This window comes from Miniopterus schreibersii (assembly GCF_964146895.1).
Source record: "Miniopterus schreibersii genome assembly, chromosome: 16".
In the NCBI taxonomy this organism is placed as follows: Eukaryota; Metazoa; Chordata; class Mammalia; order Chiroptera; family Miniopteridae; genus Miniopterus; species Miniopterus schreibersii.
In genome coordinates, this window is record NC_138116.1 from 12876791 (window position 1) to 12899532 (window position 22742).

Sequence of the window (22742 nt, forward strand, 5' to 3'; positions counted from 1 at the left end):
CTTGCCAGGTGTGCATTGCACCCCACTGTACTTCTGTGTGTCTTCACTCCTGTCTGGGTGGGTTTGTTCCTAGAAGACTCTTCCTATCCTTGGCCTGACCTCATCCAACCCAGCGCTCGCCCTCCATCTACCCAAGGCTGCTTCCCAGCCCATTCAGAACCTCACCCACCCCACTCAGGGCTGCGGGACACATCCCAGGTCCTGGGAGAACCAAGTAGTGACTGAAAGAAGGGGGGCAGGGCCTCGGCTCCTGGGGGAACAACAAGGCAGGGGTAGATTTGGTGTTGCCTAGGGGTAGGAAATGTCCAGCAGAGGGGCAGTGGGTGGCTTTCAGCCTCTGAGATTGATGAAGGGCGTGTGTGTGTGTGTGTGTGTGTGGAGGGCGCCTGGTCACCCCTAAGCTGAGAAGATCTTTATTAATGCAAACATAGAGGGGTTGGGAGGACAGCAACATCTATTAAACTTTGGCCCCCAAAAGAGGGGAAGGGAGCTCAGAGCCGCCAAGTCCAGAAAGAACTCAATCCGATTCCCAGGGGTGGTTTAGCTTTGGGGGGTCTCTCCCCCTCCGTCTCTCTTTCCACTTGATATCTCTCCACATATCGGCAATGCCCACCGTCATTAGGTAAGGGGGGAGAGTCAATTAGTGGGAGGATTAATTACTCGGAGGCGCGAGCCCCGTTTGTCTTCCTTACGGGGTGTGTGTGCTCAGACAGGGGAACACGGGCACGCACCCAAATACACATTGTTGTCACGCCGTCTTAGACGTTTTATTTATTTGTTGGATTCCTGCCCAGAGCCGCTCACACGCTTTTCCACGGACGCTGAGTCTCCCACCAAACACGCCGCCTCCTTGTCTCCCGCCTAAGAGCGCGCCCGTCACACACCCGCCGCCCGAGTCCCGCGGCCCCTCGGCGCCTGCAGGGCGCGCGGCCCCGCGCGGTCCCCGCCGCCTTCTCGGTCGCGGCGCGTCTTTCCCCGCCTCTCTTCGCCTCCACCCCTCCGTGCATTTCCCGCGGCGCCTTTGCTCCTTTTATCGCCGCCGACCCTTCCACGCTCCTCGCTCTTTCCTCTGGGTTTCTGCCCTTGGTCTCGGCGCCCGTGCCTCGCCCCTCACCTCTCTCCCCGGCCTTCGCCAGGTCCCCCTCTCCCTCCCCAGACGGCGCGCGTCCCGTCCTCGCCGCGCAGCACCGACTCGCACCTGAGATCACCACGCGCGACCTCGCTCCGCGCTGCACGCCCAGGATCCCTCGGCGCCCGTGGGAAGCCCGGCTTGTTTACCCAGCCCGAGCGCACGCCGCGAACCCCGGCCGGATGCGGCCCTTTCCTGGCCTCCGCGTAACCCCCACCCCACCTCGGAAAACGTGGCCGAGGCAAAGTACGCGGTGGGGCAAGGGGATGAGCCCCCCAAACTTCTCTCCTTCAATAATGCCCAGACCGACGGACCTCGAGCAAACCGTCTAACATGGGTTTCTTCCCCGGGAAGGAGATAATACCGATCGCGCCCCCTCTCCTTACTATGTGGTCCAGGGGTGTACACTGTAAAGTGCTGCACAGAAGTAGGTCATTTCCAGGCGAGAGCGATGGAGCCAGACTAAGGCAACCTGAGGCGGGAGCGAGTGGGAGAGGAAAAGAAAGGAGAGAGCGGGAGAGGTCGGGTCGGATCCCAGAGCCTCGGGCCAGTTTCCCGCGTCGCGTCTGCGGCGTCCTCGCGGTGTCCGTGCGGAATTCGTAGGGCCTCCGGGGCCCGCAGGGTCCGGGACTCACCCGGCTCCTTCCTCCCCCCTCTTCCCGCCCCCGCGTGCCTGGTGGCCCCGCGCTCCTGCGGCCAGATGCGGGTAACCACCTGGAGTCCGCTCCGCCCCGGGCCTCCGTCCGCGGCCTCGCCGTGGGTTTCTGGGGGTCGTGGGCTGAGCAGCAGCGCGCAGGGCGCGCAGGGGTGCAGCCGCGGGCCGGCGCCGCTCTCGGGGGATGAACAGCACCGACCTCCCGGGCAGACTCGGGAGCCACTCGAGAACGTGGGCGGGGGAGGCGAAGTGGGGCTCGGAACCAAGGAGGCAGCGGTAAGAAAGGAGATGCAGGAAGGACTCCTTCAGCGCCCCCAAAAGCTGCAGGGTGACTGGGGAGGGCCGGCAGAACCCCGTCTAGCCCCAGTTCCCGGCAGGGTCCCTCCGCTGGAGCTTCTCAGAAGAGAAACCTATCACGCGAAAGCCGTTTTCTGGGCCTTCTCCAAGGGTGTCTGGGGGAGAGGCGGCGAGCACCCCTCAGGGCACCCGGTCCAGAATTTACAGGACCCGGGGCGGTGTGCGTAGGGGGCATTGGGTAGGAAGGAGCTTGTGCACCTCAGGGCGCAGGCAGCGCTGGCGGTGAGGGTGGGCAGGGGCGCTCGGTGCTGTCGCTGAGCAGACATTGGCTCAAAGGCAGGGCTGAGCCTCTGAGAGGCTTCGGAGCCGGCCAATTTGGAGAGCTCGGTCAGTTTTCTCTCCATGTCTCTGTGACCAATTGCATTTTAAAATAAAAACTCAGTGGAAACGAAGAAAACATTAATCTAGTGTGCTGTCCCCGTGGAGGCGTTAGATCTGGACTTTAAACCTAGAATAGAGCCAGGAGGTGCGCCTCGAGTTGCGCTCCCTGACCTCCTGGAAGACACTTGGGTTGGTTCCCGCCGACCTGTTTACTGAGCCATCTGGACACAGGGACAAGCAGAGCCCCACGTCCCAGAGCCCGCATCCTGTCCTCACCCTCAACTCCTTCACCGCAGGTCCCCCCGCAGGGAGGGGTTCCCTTTCCCCGGTGTAGAGGTCCCAAGGCGCCTGCACCCCCAGACTGGTGCAGCAACCTCCTCTGCTCCCCGGAAAGGAGGCGGCGGCGGGCCTAGGGTTCAGTAGGGGCTGGCAGCCGTGTCCAGCTGTCACCTCTTAGGTCCCCCGCCGACCTCCCCCCCTCCACCCCTTTGGCCCCTCTGCTTTGCATAAGAAGCAGCCCAGCTGGGGTGGGGGCGGTGGCGAGCCGCTCGGGACGGGGTCCGCTATAGATTCCAGAAAGGGGCGGTTGGGTCCCGGGCGGTAGCCGCGAGAACAGACAGCTGGGGGAGGGAGGAGCGTGGGGACCGCTGGACTGGGCCAGCCCCTCCCCCCGGCTTCGCCCAGCGCGGCCGGCTGGGGAGGCGCCTCGGGCCCCGCTGGAGGAGGCGAGGGTCCCGCGCCGCGCACCTCTAGCGTCTCCCCGGGTCCTGGGGTACCGGGTACAGGTCGGCTCGTTCCTCTTCAAGCGTCGGGTCCGCAGGGGGAGCACAAAGCCTAGTCTAAGCGTCCGAAGCCGGCTTGCTGGGTTGGAGAACCGCCCGCGCATCGCCGGGTCCTGCCCTGAGCCCCAGCCTGGGAGAGACCCTCGGGTGGGGCGGGTGCGCGCGAGAGAACCAGCCCCTACAGCGCCCTCCCCGCAGTGGGGAGCCCGAGCCCAGGTGTTCCCGTGAAGGGGGTGCGGCGAAGGCTTTAGGGGCTCCGCACCTAGAGGTCAGGAGGGGCGGAGCGCCAAAGAGGCGCGGGGCGAGACCGGGCTTCCAATGAAAAGGCGGCGCGGGCGGCCAGGCGGGGGCTGTCGCCAGGCCCCGGGGTTGCAGGCTGGGGCGCCAGGAGCCTTGGAGGCAGAAAAGGGGCGTTGGCAGAACCTTAAAATCCCAGTCCCACTGAGGCTCACACCGAGTTCGCTGTAGCAGTTTGCTGGTTCGCCCGAAGAGGGTATTCTGTTTGCAGAGGGCTCGGTTCCCCGCCCACCCAGGTTCGGTGCAGTCGGGTGTCAGCGCTCGTTTCCCCCTAGTTAGCCCCGGACCTGCTGTGGGATGTCTGAGCCCCGCACCGCGAGTGGGGCAAGAAGGCCAATTCCAAACTGCGGGTTAGACCTGGCTGGCCGCCTATTCTTATTTCCCTCCACGCTGGGGCCGAATGTTCTTTCCTAGTACCCCCTCCCCGAAAAAAAACACGAAACAAAAACAGGGAGCAAAATAGCAGGACCACCCAGCTCTGCTGCCTTCAAACTTCGGGAGAAATCCCTGTAAAGCATAGAAATGGTGCCGTCGAAACGGAATTTGGTATTTGCGTGGTGTGGGCCAGGGAACCAGACTGACTCCTCGAGGCTAAGGCTTCCAGGACCCCGAAGCGACCCCCGTGTCCCCGATAATCCGCCCTCGTGGGCGGTGGTCCCGAGTTTATGCTCTGGGCGGAATGAGGGAGGCATGGGCTCCCGGAGAGTGAACTTAGGGGGGTGTGCGCTGTGGGCGGTTGTCTCCAGCCCGAGGCCTGGAAAAGCGGGACTGGAAGCCAGGTGCCCGCGGCCCCTGGCCGCACGCCCCAATCCACCGCAGCCTCTCCGTGGTGCCCCAGGGACGTCCCTCTTCCCACCGCCCCCCCTCCCCTCGGGCCGCGGTAGTCGCGCAGTTTCCCGCCTATTCGCTTGTTTTTGTTTATAAAAGGTGTCTCCGGATCACAGTTTTCTCACAAGTTCGCGCTCGGGTTGCAACTCTTGGCCCGCGGCGTTTCCCCACCCACTCCTTTCCCCTCCGGGGCGCGCCGCCTCCGGTCTCCCCCGCCCCCACCAGGAAACCGCCGGAGTCGACTCCGGGACCGCGCGGCGGGAGACAGACACCCAGATCTCCCTGGGACCCGGGCCCTGTGGACTTTGGCTGGATGGGGGGAGGGGGAAACAGAAGGACGGGCTGAAGGAGGGGAAATCTGCAGCCAAGGGCCCTCCCTTCACCACTTCCCCTAAGACTCGCCCTGCGCTCGGGCGGCGCTTCTAGGCCCAGGTAGCGAGCGGACAGAGGGGGGAAGCCAACACCCAGTGAATTGCAAAGCCAACGAGTGCAGCGGGGCCGCCGGGGCTCCCAGACCCAGTTGCACCCCAGCCTCCGACAAGGTTTGATCTTGGATTACTCCCCCCCCCCCCCAGCAGAACGGTGCCCTCCGCCTGGCGTCCTCCCGAGTTCCCACCGAAACCGAGGCCTTACCGGAGCAGGAGGGGGCCCGGGCACCTCGCTGCCCGCCGCGCACACGCGCCGGGCCGCGGATGCGGCCGCCACTGGTCCTCTAAACGCGGTCTCCCCGCACTCTCCCGGGCCTGGGGATGCAGAATGGTTTACAGAGGGACCGCGAGCCGCTGATTGGTCGCAGGCCGCGGTGACGTCGGCGGGCGCTGCATTAAGGCGAGGGGGCTTCGAGAGCTCAGCCAACAGCCAGGAGCAGTGACCGAGCCGCCGGAGCTGGGGAGAGACGCGCCGGGGCGGCGGACTGGGCCAGGAGACCAGGGGCAGAGAGACGCTCGTCCAGGGAGAGCCAGCAACGACCCGCGGCCCGAGCGGCGAGAGCGGGGGCCGGTGCCGAGCTGTTCCCGCCGCGCAGAACTGTACCCGCGGCACCAGGACCTTTTAAAAAGCTCTCTAAGCTACTCCCCCTCCTCCCGACTCCTCCAGCTGCAAAAGGAAAAAAAAAAAAAAAAAAAAGGAAGAAAAGAGGCTAGAAAGGAAACCCAGATTTGCCACCACAACGAAAAAAAGAGGGGGGAAGAAACAGAAGAAAAAGTCCAGCGACTGTGGGGTCGGACGCCGGCAGCCGGAGCGCGGGCCAGCGATGCGGGGCTGCGCGCCCAGGCGGCCGCGGGTTGTGACTGGAGCCACGATGCACGGCCAGGCGCGGTGAGGAGCCAGCCCGAATCACCTCCCCGAGGAGTCCAGGCGCAGGGAGGGCGGTCCCGAGAACACGGCGGCCGCCAAGCAGGCCCTGGGCCGAGGTGACTGGGCTGGGGCGGTGGGAAGCGAGCGCGCGCGCCTGGCCGCGTCCCCCCGGAGTTGTCCCTCTCCGTTCTCGATTGACACAAACACTTCTCCAAGAGGGGAGAGACCCAAGCAACCACAGTCAACAACGAGATCTTACTCCAGCCCTCCCCTGCCTCCCTCCCCCCTCGGCCCGCCCCCGCCCCCTCCCCCGGCCCACCTTGGGCGCCCAGCGCGTCCGGACCCGCTGCGCGATGCCGGCAGTTTAGGATCCAAAGCTTCTCTACTCCATTTGTTATTTTCCTTTATAAAAAGAGGAGGGGAAATCCCGGTGGCGGGCAGCCGGGCACACACGCACCCGCACTCATACTCCGACAAAAGCAGATGCACTTTGACTTCTGACAGCTCTACCTCAAGCCCGAGAGAACTCAGCGGCGCTCTCCCTGCAAACAGAGCTCCCCGCGCCGTCCTCTTCCTTCACCGTCTCCGTTTTATTTATTTATTTCCGTTACCGTCACCGTTCTCAGTGACCTTCACTCCTCCGCGGGTTCTGGGCAGAAGAGTCGCTTTCGCGCCCGCCTGAGACTCTTTTCCTCGCCCCAGGAGCTGCGGCGGCGCTGCTGTGCCCCGGGGCCTTGGGACTCCCAGGCCGCTCACCACCGAGGCGCCCCCCCACCCCCTTTGACCGGTTTCCCCTCTTTTGATTTGCGCGCGCGGGTTTTGGCTTGCACCTCCGAGTGTGTCTCCTCTTTTTGGAGGGGCTGGGGAGCTCGTTTCGGTCGTCTTCGGGAGTCATCCCCTCGGCTCTTACCTGCTCTACTATCTCCGGGCCTCACCCGACCAAACCAAAGACCATGGTGCACTGTGCCGGCTGCAAAAGGCCCATCCTGGACCGCTTCCTCTTGAACGTGCTGGACAGGGCCTGGCACGTCAAGTGCGTCCAGTGCTGTGAATGTAAATGCAACCTGACCGAGAAGTGCTTCTCCCGGGAAGGCAAGCTCTACTGCAAGAACGACTTCTTCCGGTGAGTACGCCCCTCGCGCGCCTCTGGGCTCCCTCCCCGCGGGCCCTTCCCGGCCAGCCAAGGATCAGAGCGCGGCGTGGCCGCGGTAGGAGCTGCCTTTTGAGAGGGCAGCCAAGTCCCGCAGGCGCCCGCCTCTTCGCCAGCTGGCGCGCTGGGCTCCCGGGACGCGGCCCTGCTTGCGTCCTGGAAATCGTGGGTCGCGGCTTAGCTGCACGTGCCTGGGAAGAAAGGGTCTGAGCCCGCCTCGGCCCACAAGCCCCTCCAAGCTTGGAGGAAGGCGGCGCGGCCTCGGGCGTTGTAGCCCCGGCCCCTCTCTCTCCCAGTGCGCCGAGCTCTCCAGCCTCCTGGGTTGCTTCCCTCTAGGCTGAGCTTTGAAGCCCGGTTTAGCTCCAGGCCACCAACTTTTCAGTCTCCGAGAGGTCTTGGCGGGAACCGCCGAGCTTTTTGCATGGGTCTGAGTCGCTCGCCCAGGCAGCGGCAGGAAAGAGCCCCTCTCCTGCACATCCCGGGCGTTCCCAAACCCCAGCCGGCCTAGGCAAACCGCCTCACCGTTACCGTGAAGTGCCCCGAGGCTGCAGCCTCCGCGGTCTTTTCCTCAGCTTCCCGGGCTGCCTGCGGTTGGCATGAGGTTTGGCCTCCGCGCTGCTCGGACTTTGGCTGTGAGCGCGGGCTCCTCTCGGAGCTCTCCCAAGCACTGTCCCCCACCCCCAGCCACCTCCTCGTGGAAACCCCGGGGAAAAGCCAAGATTTCTCCCTACAGTCCTCCCTCATTTAGCATTTTAATTGTGTTCTCTTAAACTCGCTATTTTGTTACCAAATCCACACAAACACGCGTCAACAGAGAACAGAAGCAAATGCGAATTGTAATTCCCCTGTGGTGCTTGAAATCTCCCACTTTACTCGGCTGACTCGGTCTCTGTTTCCTTCGGAGTCTGTAGTGACAGATCAAACTGGGAGAGGGGGTGGGAGTTCAAAGCCACCTGTCCGCAATGCCGCCCCAGGACGCGTGGCTCCGGTTGCGGGAGGCTGCGGAGCAAAGCGCTGCGCAGGCTGGTATTTCCAGGAGGAAGCGCAGGCTGAGCCTCTGAGCCTCGGCAGGCCCTGCCCGTTTTCCCTGGGACTGGCTGGAACCCAGCCCCGGAGCTGCGAACCGTGCCGGCTGCCAGTGGCCCCAGAGGCCTGGCCCCCCGCAAAGCGCGGCCGGGCACCTAGAGCCAAGCCGCGGCTCTAGCTTGCGCCAACCTGCCGGCTTTGGGCTTGAACGTGGCGGCGGTCCAGCTGCGGCCGGCTGGGCTCTCCGCGGCTGTCTGTTCACCCGCGGCGGGGCTGGACCTTGCCAACCCCCCGCCTGGGCGCCGGTCCTTTGGCGGTGAAAAAGAAGCGACGCTAGGAGAGAAAAGTGGCGCGCGGGAGGCGTTTACATGAAGCTCTAATTAGAATTTGACTGTTTTCTGAATCTAATCGGGGGAAAAAAAGTGCCTCCCTCCCCCTTCCCTTCGCTGTCTTGCCGCCTTCTTCCGCAGCGCTTTTTCTCTCTGGGACAACGTTGGGCATGAGATGAAGGGTGGGGGCAGCTTGGGCCCCTCGCTCTCCCGCTCTAACCGTGTGTGCCTCCTCCCCGACTTTTCGTGGTGCCGCGCTTCTCTCCCCGCCTTGCCAGCTTGGTCGGCTTTCTGCCTTTCTCACTTTTTGGCTCTCTCTCTTCCTTTCCCCTTCCTCCATTTCTACTTTCTTTCTCCGTGACTTTCTCCCCGCCTCTGTGTTCCCCGCCCTTCACCAACCCCGCCCCCCCCGCAGGTGTTTCGGTACCAAATGCGCGGGCTGCGCGCAGGGCATCTCCCCGAGCGACCTGGTGCGGAGAGCGCGGAGCAAAGTGTTTCACCTGAACTGCTTCACCTGCATGATGTGTAACAAGCAGCTGTCCACCGGCGAGGAGCTGTACATCATCGACGAGAACAAGTTCGTCTGCAAAGAGGATTACCTAAGCAACAGCAGCGTCGCCAAAGAGAACAGCCTCCACTCGGGTGAGGCCCCAATTCCCCGCTCGCTAGGGGCGGCCAGGTCCCCGGGGAGGAAGGTCCGCCCAGGCCGCCGCTCACCTGTCCCTTCCTTCTCCCCAGCCACCACGGGTAGTGACCCCAGTTTGTCTCCGGACTCCCAAGACCCGTCGCAGGACGACGCCAAGGACTCAGAGAGCGCCAACGTATCGGACAAGGAAGGGGGCAGCAACGAGAACGACGACCAGAACCTGGGCGCCAAGCGGCGGGGGCCGCGCACCACCATTAAAGCCAAGCAGCTGGAGACGCTGAAGGCTGCCTTCGCCGCGACGCCCAAGCCCACGCGCCACATCCGCGAGCAGCTGGCTCAGGAGACTGGCCTCAACATGCGCGTCATTCAGGTCAGGGCCCTGGCGTGCCTCTCAGATCCCCCCAGAACCATAGGGCTCCTCTAGGCCAGCTTGCAGGAGCCGAGCAAGTGCGTGGAGGCTGGCCCAGGGGGAGAGGAGAAGCCCAGACCCACCCCTACCCCTTGCGACCTTTGGAGCGGCAGCCTGATGTTTAGAAGTACTGGGAATCCCTACTCTTCCTGGTCCAAGGCGGGTGATAGTGGTGGCCGAGAGGAGGGAAAGGGAGCTCAGCAGGAAGCTGGAGGAGGGGACGTTGTCAGACATCCGGTGAGAGTTGGGACCCTTTTTTCCTGCACCACCTACCCCTGTCCCGAAGGAGCGCAGAGGTCGCTGTGCATGTGGGACTTCGTCGATTCCTCCAGCTTCTGCACAAGGAGATCTCCCTCTGCATCCCCAACCCCGACTTTGTGGGTCTCTTGCCCTAGTCAGTCAAGTCCCAGAGCAAAGACTTCCCCTCCAAAGAGAGGTGGGGTGTCCGGGTTTGAAGGTGAGGCGGTCTTCTGGGAAGTCAGCCCTACCTCAAGGTCCCAAGTGGGATGGGGAGGGGAGGGGACCACCTGGGCAGCTGTGCTGGTGTTGTAAGGATCTGAGACTACACGTGATTTGCATGGAGTCTCGGGCCCAAGTTGAGCTGTCTAGTTCACCTTGCCTGGGTGTGCCTGGGAAGCTCAGTGTCGTGAGCAGGCGTGTGCCAGCTGCCCTCCGAGGAAGGCCCTGCAGCCTCTGGGAGGTTGTGCCAATGTGCGCGCATGGGGCGCATGGGAATGGCAGGCTGCATGCCTGTCACTGTGAGTGAGAGGCTGTGGATAAGTATCTTTGGCACTGGGAGATTGTGCGTGGGTGTGAGAAGGAGATTGTGCGTTTGGGTGTCACTATCGTTGGGACACTGAATGTCAACAGGAGGCTGTTTAGTGCTCTGTCACTATCATGGGGGGGGGGGGAGAGGGAGCGGCCAGCGACTGTGACAGGAAAGCTGTGCGTGTCTGACACTACTTGGGGAGGTTGAACGTCTGTGCGCACAGCCCCCCAGAAGCTGTAACTGTGAGTGTGACTGTTAGAAACAACTCCAGCTGCCTCACGTTGGGCAGGGCAGCTTGCCCAGGTCCTCCAGGCGGGAATCCTGTTTACTGTTGGCTCAGGCGCCGCCCCGCGCTGTCCTACTCTGAGGACCCCCCAGCACCACCATCCACAACACACACACACACACACACACACACGCACCCCCGGAGCCCTGAGAGCCAGGCGGTGGGGGTGGGGAGGGGCCGGCCCGCGGCGCTCCTGAAGTGGGGCCTGGGGTCTTTGTGGCCTCACCCCGGGGCGCATGTGCTTCAGGTCTGGTTCCAGAACCGACGCTCCAAGGAACGCAGGATGAAGCAGCTGAGCGCGCTGGGCGCCCGGCGCCACGCCTTCTTCCGCAGCCCGCGCCGAATGCGGCCGCTCGTGGACCGCCTGGAGCCCGGGGAGCTCATCCCCAACGGGCCCTTCTCCTTCTACGGAGGTGGGTGCGCTGCCTGCTGCGGGGCTCGGCCAGGCCGGGGTGGGCTTCGTCGGAAGCGGGTGGCAGCGCCCGAGGCGCTTCTCTCTGTCTTTAGAGAAGTGGAGAGATGGGTGGAGGCTGGGAATTCAATCCTGGGGACGGTGGTGAGCCCGGGGGCCGACTTCCCGACCCTGCACGAGGCCGGTGGGCAGGTAGGGAGCAGCTCCTGAGTGTGCGCCCAGCCTCCTGCCTGCCCCCAGCCTGGCAGGGAGCCCGCGAACCGCGAGCGCCCCCGCCGCCCTCCCCAGCCCGCGGGCCAGCGCCCGCCCCGCGCCGTCTGCCCCGCCCCGCCTCCCCGCCCTGACACCCTGCTCCCCGCCGCTCCGCAGATTACCAGAGCGAATACTACGGGCCCGGGGGCAACTACGACTTCTTCCCGCAAGGCCCCCCGTCCTCGCAGGCCCAGACGCCGGTGGACCTACCTTTCGTGCCGTCCTCGGGGCCGTCCGGGACGCCCCTGGGGGGCTTGGAGCACCCGCTGCCCGGCCACCACCCGTCCAGCGAGGCGCAGCGGTTCACCGACATCCTGGCGCACCCCCCTGGGGACTCGCCGAGCCCGGAGCCCAGCCTGCCCGGGCCTCTGCACTCGATGTCGGCCGAGGTCTTCGGGCCGAGCCCGCCCTTCTCGTCGCTGTCGGTCAACGGCGGGGCCAGCTACGGGAACCACCTGTCTCACCCTCCCGAAATGAACGAGGCGGCCGTGTGGTAGCGGGGTCGCGCACGGTCCGCCGAGCTCGCGGTTGTACAGAAACGAACTTTTATTTAAGAAAAATAGAAAAAAGGAAAAAAAAAAACACACATAAAAATCAAGTCACTCCCCCCACCATCACCACCTTCCTCCAGCCTCGGGGACCATTTTCCGTCTGGGGAGACTGGATGGGAAAGGGGGACACGAAATAGGATTTAAATCTGCCTGGAGGTAGGACTGGGATCCGCGAGCTGGCTGGGAAGGTGCAAGACTGGGGGCTCCCGACGCGAACGCAGACCTCTCCCCACCTCCCGCCCGGGCCCGGCTCTGCGGACGGACGCGGCGGGCGGGCGCGCGTGGCCGGCGGACCGCGCGGAAACCCCGAGGGCGGCCGCGGGAGCGCGCGGGGCCGCGGGGAGCCGCGGGGAGGGAGGCTGAGCCCGCAGCCGGGTGCGGGAGGCGAATCGTCCCTGGGCGCTCCCAGGCCAGCCACCAGGGCTCTGGCGGTGGGGAATCTAATAGTGCTGGTCTCAGAATTCAGCAACAGCGACTACAAACTCTTATAGCTTCAGAAACGCCGACCTGCTGTGCATCAGGTGGGACTATATATATATATATTTTTTGTCTCTCTGGGTTTTCTGTTTTTTTGTTTGTTTGTTTGTTTTTGGCCAAAATTGCAAAATCCTAAATGTAAAGCCCTCAGTATCAACTCTTCTACCTTCACAAAGCTCTACACACAGACACACAGGGACACACTGGATAGGACGGTCTCCAGCCAGACCTCTCAGTAAAATGACTTGAACATCAGCTGTACAAGAAAAGTATTCTACTTTCACACACACACACACACACACTTAAAAAAAAAAAAAGACTATTGAACTAAAAACAGTCAACTGTTTACGTATAATGTTAAATTCAGGAGTTCAGTGTTTTACTAATATATCCTGTTTTGAAACCTCTTGTTCAAAAACAAAATGTTTTGAGCAGTCAACCAAAATTATTCATTTTCCTTTCCTGTAGATGTTCTGACAGATTTGCAGGGCTCGCAGCTCACTGTGCTAGTAGTATGTAAAAAGGTGTTGTTTACACAAGGCAAAGAGAAAACACGATATTCAAACACTTGCCAAATAGAATAATTATAGCACAAATACTGTAAAGGTGCCTGGCACCACAACCTGAGAAAGTGTTAAAAAAAAAAAAAAAAGTGTTACAAGGTTTAAGAAAGAAACATCTTTGCTAATTTTTAGTCCTGTTGAACATTCATGGAATTGTTAATATGACTTATATAGACCCACACAGGTTTTATTTTTGTGTCTTTAAAATAAAAGTCCAAAATATTTAAATTTTATGGTCAAATATGCAGTCAACAGCTGCTACTTTTTTCTTTATATATTAAATTTCACATATGTCTTTTATTGTTCTGATAAACCTAAGCTTGTGTGACCTCCAGTGCATATTAGACCATTCACTGTATGAAAGAAAACATGTTGAATAAATTTGTGAGTTTTTAATAAAAATAGAAAATCTGATGTTTAGATAATTGGTGTGTTATTTGATGTTTTAAGAACTAGAAGGGAGGCAGGATGGGGAGCTGAATGGCCGGTCAGAAGTGAGGCAGGGCTAGGATATCTATTTTTACTTTGGCTGTTGTTGAACCCCATTGCTAACGCCAGCCAAGCTTTTCTCCATGGCTTCCTGCTGTTATTAACTACAGATTTTACATTCTGTGGGTTTAACTGATACAGTTGAAGAGATGTTTGCTGGTAAATTAATATAGAATTTGAAATAGAAATCAAATCCATGGCTCAAAATGAGTGACCCCAATCTGTGATTAGGCATGAGATCCCATGCACTCTCTCTCTCCCCCTCTCTGCACAAAATAAACTGGACTTGTGAATGTCAGTTAGCAGCAAATATATAGGGAGAGGTGGTCTTTTTCAGTTTCAATTCATTTCCCATAGATAATCCTGTTTTCTAATTTGGTGGTTTGAAAGACAATGTAAAATGAATGTACAGTACAGCTAAAAGTGAAATACCTTAATCTCTTTCACAGAAATGATATGAAATAGTTGTTTTATAGTATTTGTTACGTTTGACGTTCCCCAGAAGGAAAACTATTTTGTCTGGCACAGATACATACTACGCTTCTCTGAGAGATGAGTAAAAATAACCAATATAGAAATCAGATGTCAACTGGCAGTTGCCAATTGGTTCTGAAAAGTAGTTCAGTCCCTTCCAAGCTTTCATTAAACGTGGAAGGAATTTAAATATTTTATCTGCTATGAAATGCGTGTGTGTGTTTTAATATCAGACACTATTAGTGTTCCAGGATTTCTTTTCCGTATCACCTAGATTTCAGTCTGGGTTATTTGCTTCCTTATTTTCTTAAATCAAGGTTTTACATTAAATGGCATGTAATTTCCAGTGTTGTTTTCATATTTTGTTAAGACACAACCTAGTGTATGTTTCCTGACAAGGCTTTAAAATAAGCAATATTTCACTGCACCCATATGATGGCTTATCCAATGGGGAGGACTATCAGGGAGGAATCTGAGAGTATTCTTGTAGAAATCCAAATTTATACAATACAGGAGAGACTTGAAACACCTAGCCTCTGCACACAGCACCTTCCTTTCTTTATCCGCTCTGTATGCAATCACTGGATCAGCTTGTTTTTGCCCGTTTAGTGTTTATTTGTGTTAAATCATAGCCACCTTATTTATTAAAGCCACCCCCTTTAAAGACATTCATTTAACCGAACCTCATTGGGAAGCTGCGTTTTCCTATCAAGCCCGCTGAATTATTTAGCAGCTTTATTGTGGAACCGGGTACTTGATAAGAAGCGTTTTAGAATTGGGGGCTCAGGCTTGGTGTGGACTCAATTTTTCTCTGACTCCGTGGCAGCAGCCCAGTTTTTCCCCCTTGGCGCTGTGTCCTGAACCCTAACGCATACCTGAACAGGTGGCAAAGCTTAGCAGTCAATTTGGGAGCTGCCTGAGAGGAGGAGATCTAGAAATGTCAGGGGCTGTCCTCCTTCCCATCAGAGCCTCGCTGCCCACCTCTGGCCCTGAGGTGCAGGCAAGCGCCTCACCATCCCCACCCCGGTGGGGCTGAGAAAGACTAGGGGCCCGAGGGGAGTGGCAATACAGCCCCTTCCTGCCTAAGAGGGCAGTCTCCTCTCTGGCCGGTCTTGGCAGCCTGGTTTCTCCCTGCAGCCATCTTAAAGCCACCACCTCTTGTGCCTTTTCGCCACCTGCCCTCAGGGTGCCAGCGGAGGAGCTGCCATCTGCCCTGGGCGAGAGAGGTGAAACTCACCCACCCAGCCTCTCCAGGCTGGGGGAGTCTGTGGGAGCCTGGGGGGCTACTTTAGGGTGAGACAAGGACAGGGAGGACTATTCATGGAGAGCCAGGCCTGGGACCTGGAGATTGATAGTATCTGGGAAAAGAAGAGAGGCAGGTAAGAACCTGGTTTCCCCAAACTCTAGAAACTCCTGGTCATGTGACAGGCAGTTGATTGGGACAAGGGGTGGGGGCGGCATCTAAAGTCACCCCTGCCCATCCTCTGCTATTCCTACACCTGTCTACCACTGTGCAGCCCTTAGGCAGCAAGCAGAGGGACAGTGAACGGGGAGACCCTCTGAACTTCTCAGGAGAGGACTTTTTTTGGGAGTGCGCTCCCATCTATTCCCACCCCCCCTGCTTATCTCATCTGCTCTCCTCTCTAGAGCAGTCAGAGGTTTACATTTCTTCTAGGAAACGAGGTCTTTGAAATATGCCCTCCCATCGTTCACCCTCTGACTCGATCCCATCAGGAGACCCCTCTTTCCTTCTCAAGAAACTAGGGGGGGGGGCAGAGACAGCATTTAGGTGGTTGCTTTCCTGCCCCACGCCTCAATTTCTCTTTTTGCATCTGAGGTTTTAGAATTCTTCCCTCTTTACTCCACCCCTGGAGTCCCCTCCCTGCCCTCAGTGTGGGGTAATAAGTCAGGGGAAACATTCTGGGGGCTCTGGAATGTGTGTGACAGTAGGGTGGTCTTGATTCCTTCCTCAAAAGGCTTCCCAACTGAGTGGAACGAGGAAGGAGAAGGGAGAGGAGGTGAGCAGGTCTACAGCATTTTCTGCCCAGAATGGCCCAGCAGCGTCCTGTTTGCATGACAGCTGAGAGGTGGTGTCTGGCCGGCCTTGCCTTCCTCCCCACTTTCTCCCCTTTTCTTGACCCCTAGGCTAGATTTCTAAGCATTATTAGTGTCCAAAATAGGAAGGGAAGAGGATTGTGGGAAGTAATTTCCTAAATGTGGGCTGAAACATTTTTGTCCTTTGCAGCCCAAGGCAATGGCCCCTTGTCACAGCCTGAGGAGCGTGCATTTGCTCTGCAATTACAGGGGATGTGTTGGCGTTTTTTTAAGCTGTTTCCTAGCTTGAACTTTCTTGCAGATGGTAAAAAGCAGGGGTTTTTTTGTTTTGTTTTGTTTGTTTTGTTTTTGCCGGAGTCCCCTGCCTAAGGTGCTCTTGCCCTAGCCTGGCATTCTTTCCCTTCCACGGTTTTTTGGGGGGAGGGGAGGTCCATTCCAAGGCAGGTCTCCTTCCCCTATGCAGCCACCTAGGAAAGGGACATAGGACAAGGCACCCCAAAGTGGTGGTCTCTCATTGACCTTGATCCTGAAGCATACGAAGACTGTGCAAGGCAGGGATTCCCATTTCCCTTGGGCTCCGCGGTGAACACTGGGGAGCTGAGGGGTCCCTAGGAAGTTCAGCTGTGGGATCCAACTGGCCTGGGCTGTACCCAAGAAGGGCAGGGGACACCTCTAACAGCCGTTTTCTGGATCCTTTTGAGACAGTTTCTGTGTGGGGGTTTTCAGTTCTCCACAGGTGACTTCCAACAGGCGCGGGAAGGGCGGCCCGCTTTGTAAGCACCCTTATCCCTCGCTGCTGCTCCTGTTTACATGTTTGTCTGCCCCTCTAGGCTGATCGCCTTCGGGAGGGGATCTGACTTACTCCTCTTTGCATCTCCTCTGGCAGTGCCTGCCACACAGCGGGCAGTCGGGGAATGCTCCGGAGGGAAGGCAGTGTGAAAGGATCGTCTCTTTCCGTGTGCCCGAGCGCAGTTAAACTGATCCTGGGACGTCTTTATATTTCGAGTCTACCCGTGCCCCTCGAATGGCAGACTTGAGTCCTTCCGTATGTGTATCGGTGCCAAGCGTCTGAGTATGCCCGTCTCTTTGCACAGCGAAGATGTGAACGCCGATGGGTGTGCAGCCGAGCAGTAACCTCTCCCCCCCTCTTTCCCAGTGCAGACAAGTCTTCTTGGGGAAACTACATAACTGATCTTCATGTGTGCGCCGCCATAGCGATTTCTAATTATCCCTATTAATAAAGACGCCGGCAGTCCGCCGCACACTTACACATACACCTATCTGACGCAGGAGTCCCACATCCTGGCTGCTGCGGGGCCAGAGGCGGGAGCCCGGCCGCTGCGCACTGTGACCGGCCAGACCCGCGGGTGGTCCGAGGCTGTGCGAGCCGCAGGGCGCCTCTGAGGCTTCAGCTTCACTCCCCCCTCCTTCCCCAGTCGGCCACCATGGGTCACGGCTACATTGCACTTCATTTCTAAGCAAATCGCGGACACATCTTGAGGTATATTTTGCGCAAGGGGACAGCGGCCGCTCGCACCGCAACCCCTGCTGCGCGTCGGCTTCAGCCGCGGCCCCTTGCGCGTGCCCGCGCCGCCCAACGCACCCCTCGGCGCACGGGCACGCGCACGCGCGGCCGGCGGCCGGTCCGCGAGGATCCCTTCAGCCTCCAGGGCGCTTCCGCCTGCGTTCTAGCAGTGACGTCAGGCCCCGCCCCCTTCCGTGCTCCTCCCGGAAGTTGCCAGCTGGGAGCTGAGCGCGAGGCTCCGCGCGGTTCCTGGCTTGGCTGAGGAGAAGTCTCCAGGCGGGAGGACCCGGCGGGGAGAGAGCGTCCCGGGCTGGGGCCGCACGTTCACGTTCACGTTCACGTTCACGTGCGCGGCGCCGAGCGGAGCGGAGTGAGACCTAGTGACGATGGCGGGGCCGCAGCCCCTGGCGCTGCAGCTGGAACAGCTGTTGAACCCGCGACCACGGGAGGCGGATCCCGAGGCCGACCCCGAGGAGGGTGAGGCTGGCTGGGGGAGGCCACGTGCGGCCCCGGGCCGCGTGTGAGGGCCGGCATCCTTGCTCCTCTGTGGAGGAAAACTGCCTCCCGGGGGGTTTCCCCGGGCTCGGGCGGACGGCCTCAGCTTCTGACACGCTGCGGGGACTTGGTGCTCGGGTGGGCGGAGCGTCCCGCGGACCGCGGCTTGGTTAACTGTTGGGCTCGGGCTGGTGCCGGGAGCCCGAGTCTGGCAGCGGCTGAAGTTATCTGTCAGGATGCACTTAAGGGAATTGCGTTAGAAATGAGGAGAAGGAACACTCATCCGTTTTTTAAACTCCGCCTGTCCCTAAGAACTTACTTGGGGAATGAAGTAAGAAGTAGATTTCCATGGTGCTGTTGAAGCCTCTTTAGGCCCCAAGACACTTTGCTCGGTTCCTGTAGGCTCAGGTTCAAGGTCTAGTTGGGAGTAATCTTGCTTTAGACGTGAATCAAGTAAGTGTGAGGAAGGGAGAATAGTGAAGGATAAATGTGAGTGCTGGGCTGTGTCTTAGGAATATCAGTTGGAGGAACTGGGGCTGTTTAGCCAGATAAGTGAAAAAAACACCCTGAGGGATAGGATGATGGAGTGAGGACAGAACATGATGATGGCTGACTTACAGTATTTGAGTGACCGTCATACATGGCAGAGGAATTGCACTAGTTTTATATGATCCAAGGCATAGAAATATATCCTGCAGTAGATACAGAGTCAGCTTTCTGTTCTGAAACAGCAGTAAGGTAGAGGTCTACCTGGGGAGGTAGTGAGTTCCCTGTTCCTGGATGTCGGTGGGGATGTCCTTGAGGATATTCAGGTATGAGTTGAAAGGGTTGGACAGGGTTACCGCTCAAGTTTCTTCTGACCTGGAGATTCTGATTACTTTCCCCCTCCCCCACAGCCACTGCTGCCAGAGTGATTGACAGGTTTGACGAAGGGCAAGATGAGGAAGTTGACTTCCTGGCTGTGGGTAGCATTAGAAAGCTGGCATCAGCCTCCCTCCTGGACACAGACAAAAGGTATTCTGGTAAGACGACCTCTAGAAAAGCTTGGAAGGAAGACCAGTGGGAGCATCCTCTGTCAGGTTCATCTGGTGAGTGGATATATTTGCATGGTTTTTGTTTTGTTTTTGCATAGTACTCTTACTCTTCCCTAATTTTTCAGGTTAAAATCACCCATTTTAGTAATTAGGTAAGACTAGCCTATGTACCACCACCTATTATCATAAGGGAGACCATTTGATTTGGCTTTAGAAAGGGCTTTAGAGGTACTTGATTTCGCTTCATAAGGAATCTAAAGCCTGGAGTTATTAAGTTGCTACACTCCTTATATTTAGACTAATAGTTCACCGTGAAATGGAGTGAGAGAAAAGGCAGTGCATGTTGGATACGGAAGAAGGCTGTGTGTTGAAAAAACATTGCCTCTGATGAGAATGCTATTCAGGGATTTTGATACTTTTCCTTCAGTTTTTCAGTCTTGCATTGGGGTCACTGTATGATACTAATTTGTGATACCCATTTTTTGCCATTGTAAAAATAGCATAATCCTTCTCCTTTCCCTGCAAGAGTGTTAGAAGATGTTAGAGTTTATAGTTTTAAAGCAGAGTGGAAGAAGGGGCTGGATATGGTAATTATTGAGTGGATGTCAGTTTGCTTTTCATTGGAGAAATCAGAGGTGCTGGATTGAGAATCCACAGGTAATATAAAAGAAAATTTCATTTATGTTATGATATACATATGATTTAGTCTTTGATATATTTTGGGGGTTCCTGATAAGCTTGTTTCACATCCTTTGCCTAGAGACTGATAAAGAGACCAGTATGAGACAAGTATTACATTTATTGTGCTCTCACCATGTGTCAGGCACTGTGGTAAGCCTTTAAATTAAGGTCTGAGAGCCTGGGACACAGTAAGTCCTCAAAAATTGTTATCACCATTATTATTACATATATCATCTCATTTAATCCTCCCAATAGCCTTGTGAGGTTGGTACTATTTATTCCCATTTTAGAGATAAAGAAATTGAGGGACAGATTGGTTAAGTAACTTGCTCAAGGTCATATAGGTAGTAAGTGGAAGATCCTGTACTCAAATAAGGCAATCTGACTCCAAGATCTGTACTCTTAATTACTGCTCTGTAGGAATGTTTCTTAATCTGAGAAGTGGCATACCTTTAAAGAACTTTGCCTTTAGCTTTTGTATTTATATTTTTGACAGACTTCCCTGTGTCTTGAGTTTATATATAGTTTTTAAAGAAGTACCGAAGGCCTCTCACATTTCCATACTACCTTCATTTTATCGAAGAAAGTTGTTGGTAACTGGTCCCTGTGTCTAATAATTATGTTTGCTTTACATGGGACCTTTATGTTCTACCATGGAAGAGAGAGGATAATCAGTAAAAACCCTAATCAGGTGATACCCTAAGGATAAGTAAAACCAGGAGCCGTAACTAACATTCCATTTACTGTAGGATCAAGTTCGAACTCCTTCCCATTAAAGGTAAGACTCTCCTGATTTGGTCTCTGGGCAAATCTCCTACCATTCTGCACTCCAGTGTATTTTCATGGTGCTGGATCTTTGCATGTGCTGTTTTTTCTTTCTCCTTTCTCTGTGTGATGAGCTGTTAATTATCATTAAGATTATAAAGGCTCCTCCTACACATAAAGCCATCTCTCACCTTTCCAGAAGAGTTAAGTGGTTCCTTCTCTATATACTGTACTACTGACATTGTAACATAATTATTGGTATGCATATCTACCACTCCCACCAGACTATGAAGCCGTCCTCATAGGCATCACATTCTATTTGTCAGTCCTTAGCATTTTTCTGTGCCTGGTTCAGAATAGGTGCTTAATAAGTGTATAATAAATCATGTACACTTGTGTGATAGAGATTATGCATTTGGGATAGTTAATGATAACCTATAAGTTTTTAGATTCAAGTTTGGGAAAATTGGTAATTCCCTCACACCTGTTAAAATCTGACCATTCTTCAAGGTCCAGACCAAAGACTATCTCTTCCTTATAACTTTGCTTAAATTCACTTGCCCCACAGTTAAAATTTTCCCCTTTTCTGGGGTATCAAAACTTTGTCAAAGCACTTTTTATGTCTTTTCTGTATTATAGTTTTATGGGTCTTTCCCACTAGAGCCTTTCATTAGGATAGGATTTATGTTTTATTCAGCTTTGCTTATCTCTTAGCATTTTAGAATAGATGTGTAATAAGTATTTATTGAATTGAGGACAATGTACTTTTTTTTTATTTATAACTGCCATGGTCCTTTAGATGAAATGAAAAACATGGCCTGGTATTTGCCTCATGGTAACACCATTTTTTTCTTCTTTTCTCCCTTGTTTAGATAAGGAAATATCTGATGAGGAAGAGTCTGGAGATGGCGATTCAGAGGGGCTGGGTCTGGAGGAATCTGATGAGGATGCCATGAGTGCTGCTGAGGAGCAGGAGTGTGAGGACGATGGGGACAGGAGGAAGGGGAGCAGAAGCCGCTCTGGGAAAACGCCTGGCTTCAGTGTCCAGCACATCAGTGACTTTGAAAAATTTACTGAGGGAATGGATGACCTTGGTAGCAGTGATGAGGAAGACGAGGAAGAGGAGAGTGGCGTGGAGGAAGGGGATGGCGAAGACGACTTAGAGGGTGCCAGTGAGGAGGACGGGGCTGAAGGCAGGAACCGTGAAGATGATGGTGTGATGACCTTCTCCAGTGTCAGAGTTTCCGAGGAAGTAGAGAAAGGCAGAGCTGTGAAGAACCAGATAGGTTTGTACAACATGGTTTACTGTTTGCTTATTTTTCAAAGTGTCTGCATTTCATGTCCTTTTTGTTTGTTTGTTTTGGGCTGTTCGCTCTCTCCTGTGTCCTTCCAATTAGTTTGCGACATGCCCCACTTACCTAGAAGCCTAAAGCCCCGTTCCTCTATGCTTAGCCAGCCATTTCTACACTGAGCTGCTTAGCTGGTTCTGCTCTAGTACTTCCAGCAGCTGTGCAAGACTGAAGAGAAGAGTCTTTTCTCCTCTCTTTGGGCTTTAGCATTCTCTCATGTAGCACATATTTGCTTCCAAGATACTGAATTTTTTCCTTATAATACGAGTGTTTCCACGGCATGAAACTGTGATAAAGCTGTGCTGCTTAGAGACTGGTACGATTTCCTGTCTCTTTCCCCCGTCCCTCCCCAGGAAGATTGTATAACTGAGAAATGGAATTCTTTTTTCTTTCTCAGCACTGTGGGACCAGCTCTTGGAAGGAAGGATCAAACTACAAAAAGCTCTGTTGACTACCAATCAGCTTCCTCAACCGGATGTTTTCCCTATTTTCAAGGACAAAGGTGGCCCAGAATTTGCCAGCGCCCTAAAAAATAGTAAGAATACTTATGCCGTATTGGGGTACTTTGTAGCACCCCCGATGATCTTCTTCATGTCTTCCTTTGGGTTACACAGGGTAAGGAAAGATGATGACTGCAGGAGGAGGAAAAAGTTTTAGAATCGCTGAGTTTTGAAGGCCAAAAATTTTAGAAGAGAAAAGGAATTCAGAAATTTTACAGATGAGAGAACTGTGGCCCAGAGAGAATGAGTTGCCCAGAGTTACAGAGCTTGTTCGTGCACGGCAGAGAGAAAACTCCAGCTTTTCTGTCTTTCGATCTTGGAGTCTTCCTTCCGCATCACACTGCCTCCTGTGTGCTGCGTGCCTGTGTGCCCTGTGGCACTAGAGGACGTGGGTAGAGGGAGATGGGGGTAGAGGGAGATGGGGCTAGTGCACTGTGGTTGGAATCGCTGTTCTTCATATATGTGCTGAGACTTAGTGTTTTCATTTGCTCTTTAAAACTAACTTTTATCTTATGGAGTCAGGGTTGGAAGGGACCTGAGGAGGATGTCTAATTTGGTATCTTCTTTTAGGGAGAATCACCATAAATCATTTAAAATAAATGTGTAGGATTTCTAGGGAAAGGGACTCTGAACCTTTCATGTAGGGGAATACCTGGTTTAACTAGGAATTACTTCCTCGAGTCCAGTCTATAGATTGTATGTCCTGCCATACTTGAAGTCTGTTTCCTGTGTGAAAGGCCCGGTTAATTCCTTTAGGAACCCTGCAGATACTGTGAGGGTGGGTCTTTTATATCCTCTCCCCCCGCATTTCCCCTTTCCTCCCTTAAATAAATAACAGAT

At 55.7% G+C, this 22742-nt stretch overlaps 2 protein-coding genes across 2 annotated transcripts in view; both read left to right on the plus strand.

Annotated features, from left to right (window-relative positions):
* The first annotated feature begins 5222 nt into the window (after window positions 1-5222).
* LHX1 (LIM homeobox 1) lies at window positions 5223-11496 on the plus strand. The gene is made up of 5 exons (XM_081161937.1): window positions 5223-6788; window positions 8586-8812; window positions 8909-9186; window positions 10528-10693; window positions 11062-11496. Exons 1-5 carry the CDS (start codon window positions 6619-6621, stop codon window positions 11439-11441), a joined length of 1221 nt encoding a protein of 406 aa, XP_081018063.1. The 5' UTR covers window positions 5223-6618; the 3' UTR covers window positions 11442-11496.
* A 5780-nt stretch (window positions 11497-17276) lies between these two features.
* The window catches only part of AATF (apoptosis antagonizing transcription factor), a 75979-nt gene continuing 70513 nt past the window's right edge, over window positions 17277-22742 (plus strand). The window contains exons 1-4 of the mRNA XM_081115667.1: window positions 17277-17555; window positions 18470-18661; window positions 20926-21339; window positions 21800-21937. Of these exons, the coding sequence (XP_080971793.1) occupies window positions 17465-17555; window positions 18470-18661; window positions 20926-21339; window positions 21800-21937 (835 nt within the window). The 5' untranslated portion in view covers window positions 17277-17464. The remainder of the gene's footprint in view (window positions 17556-18469; window positions 18662-20925; window positions 21340-21799; window positions 21938-22742) is intronic.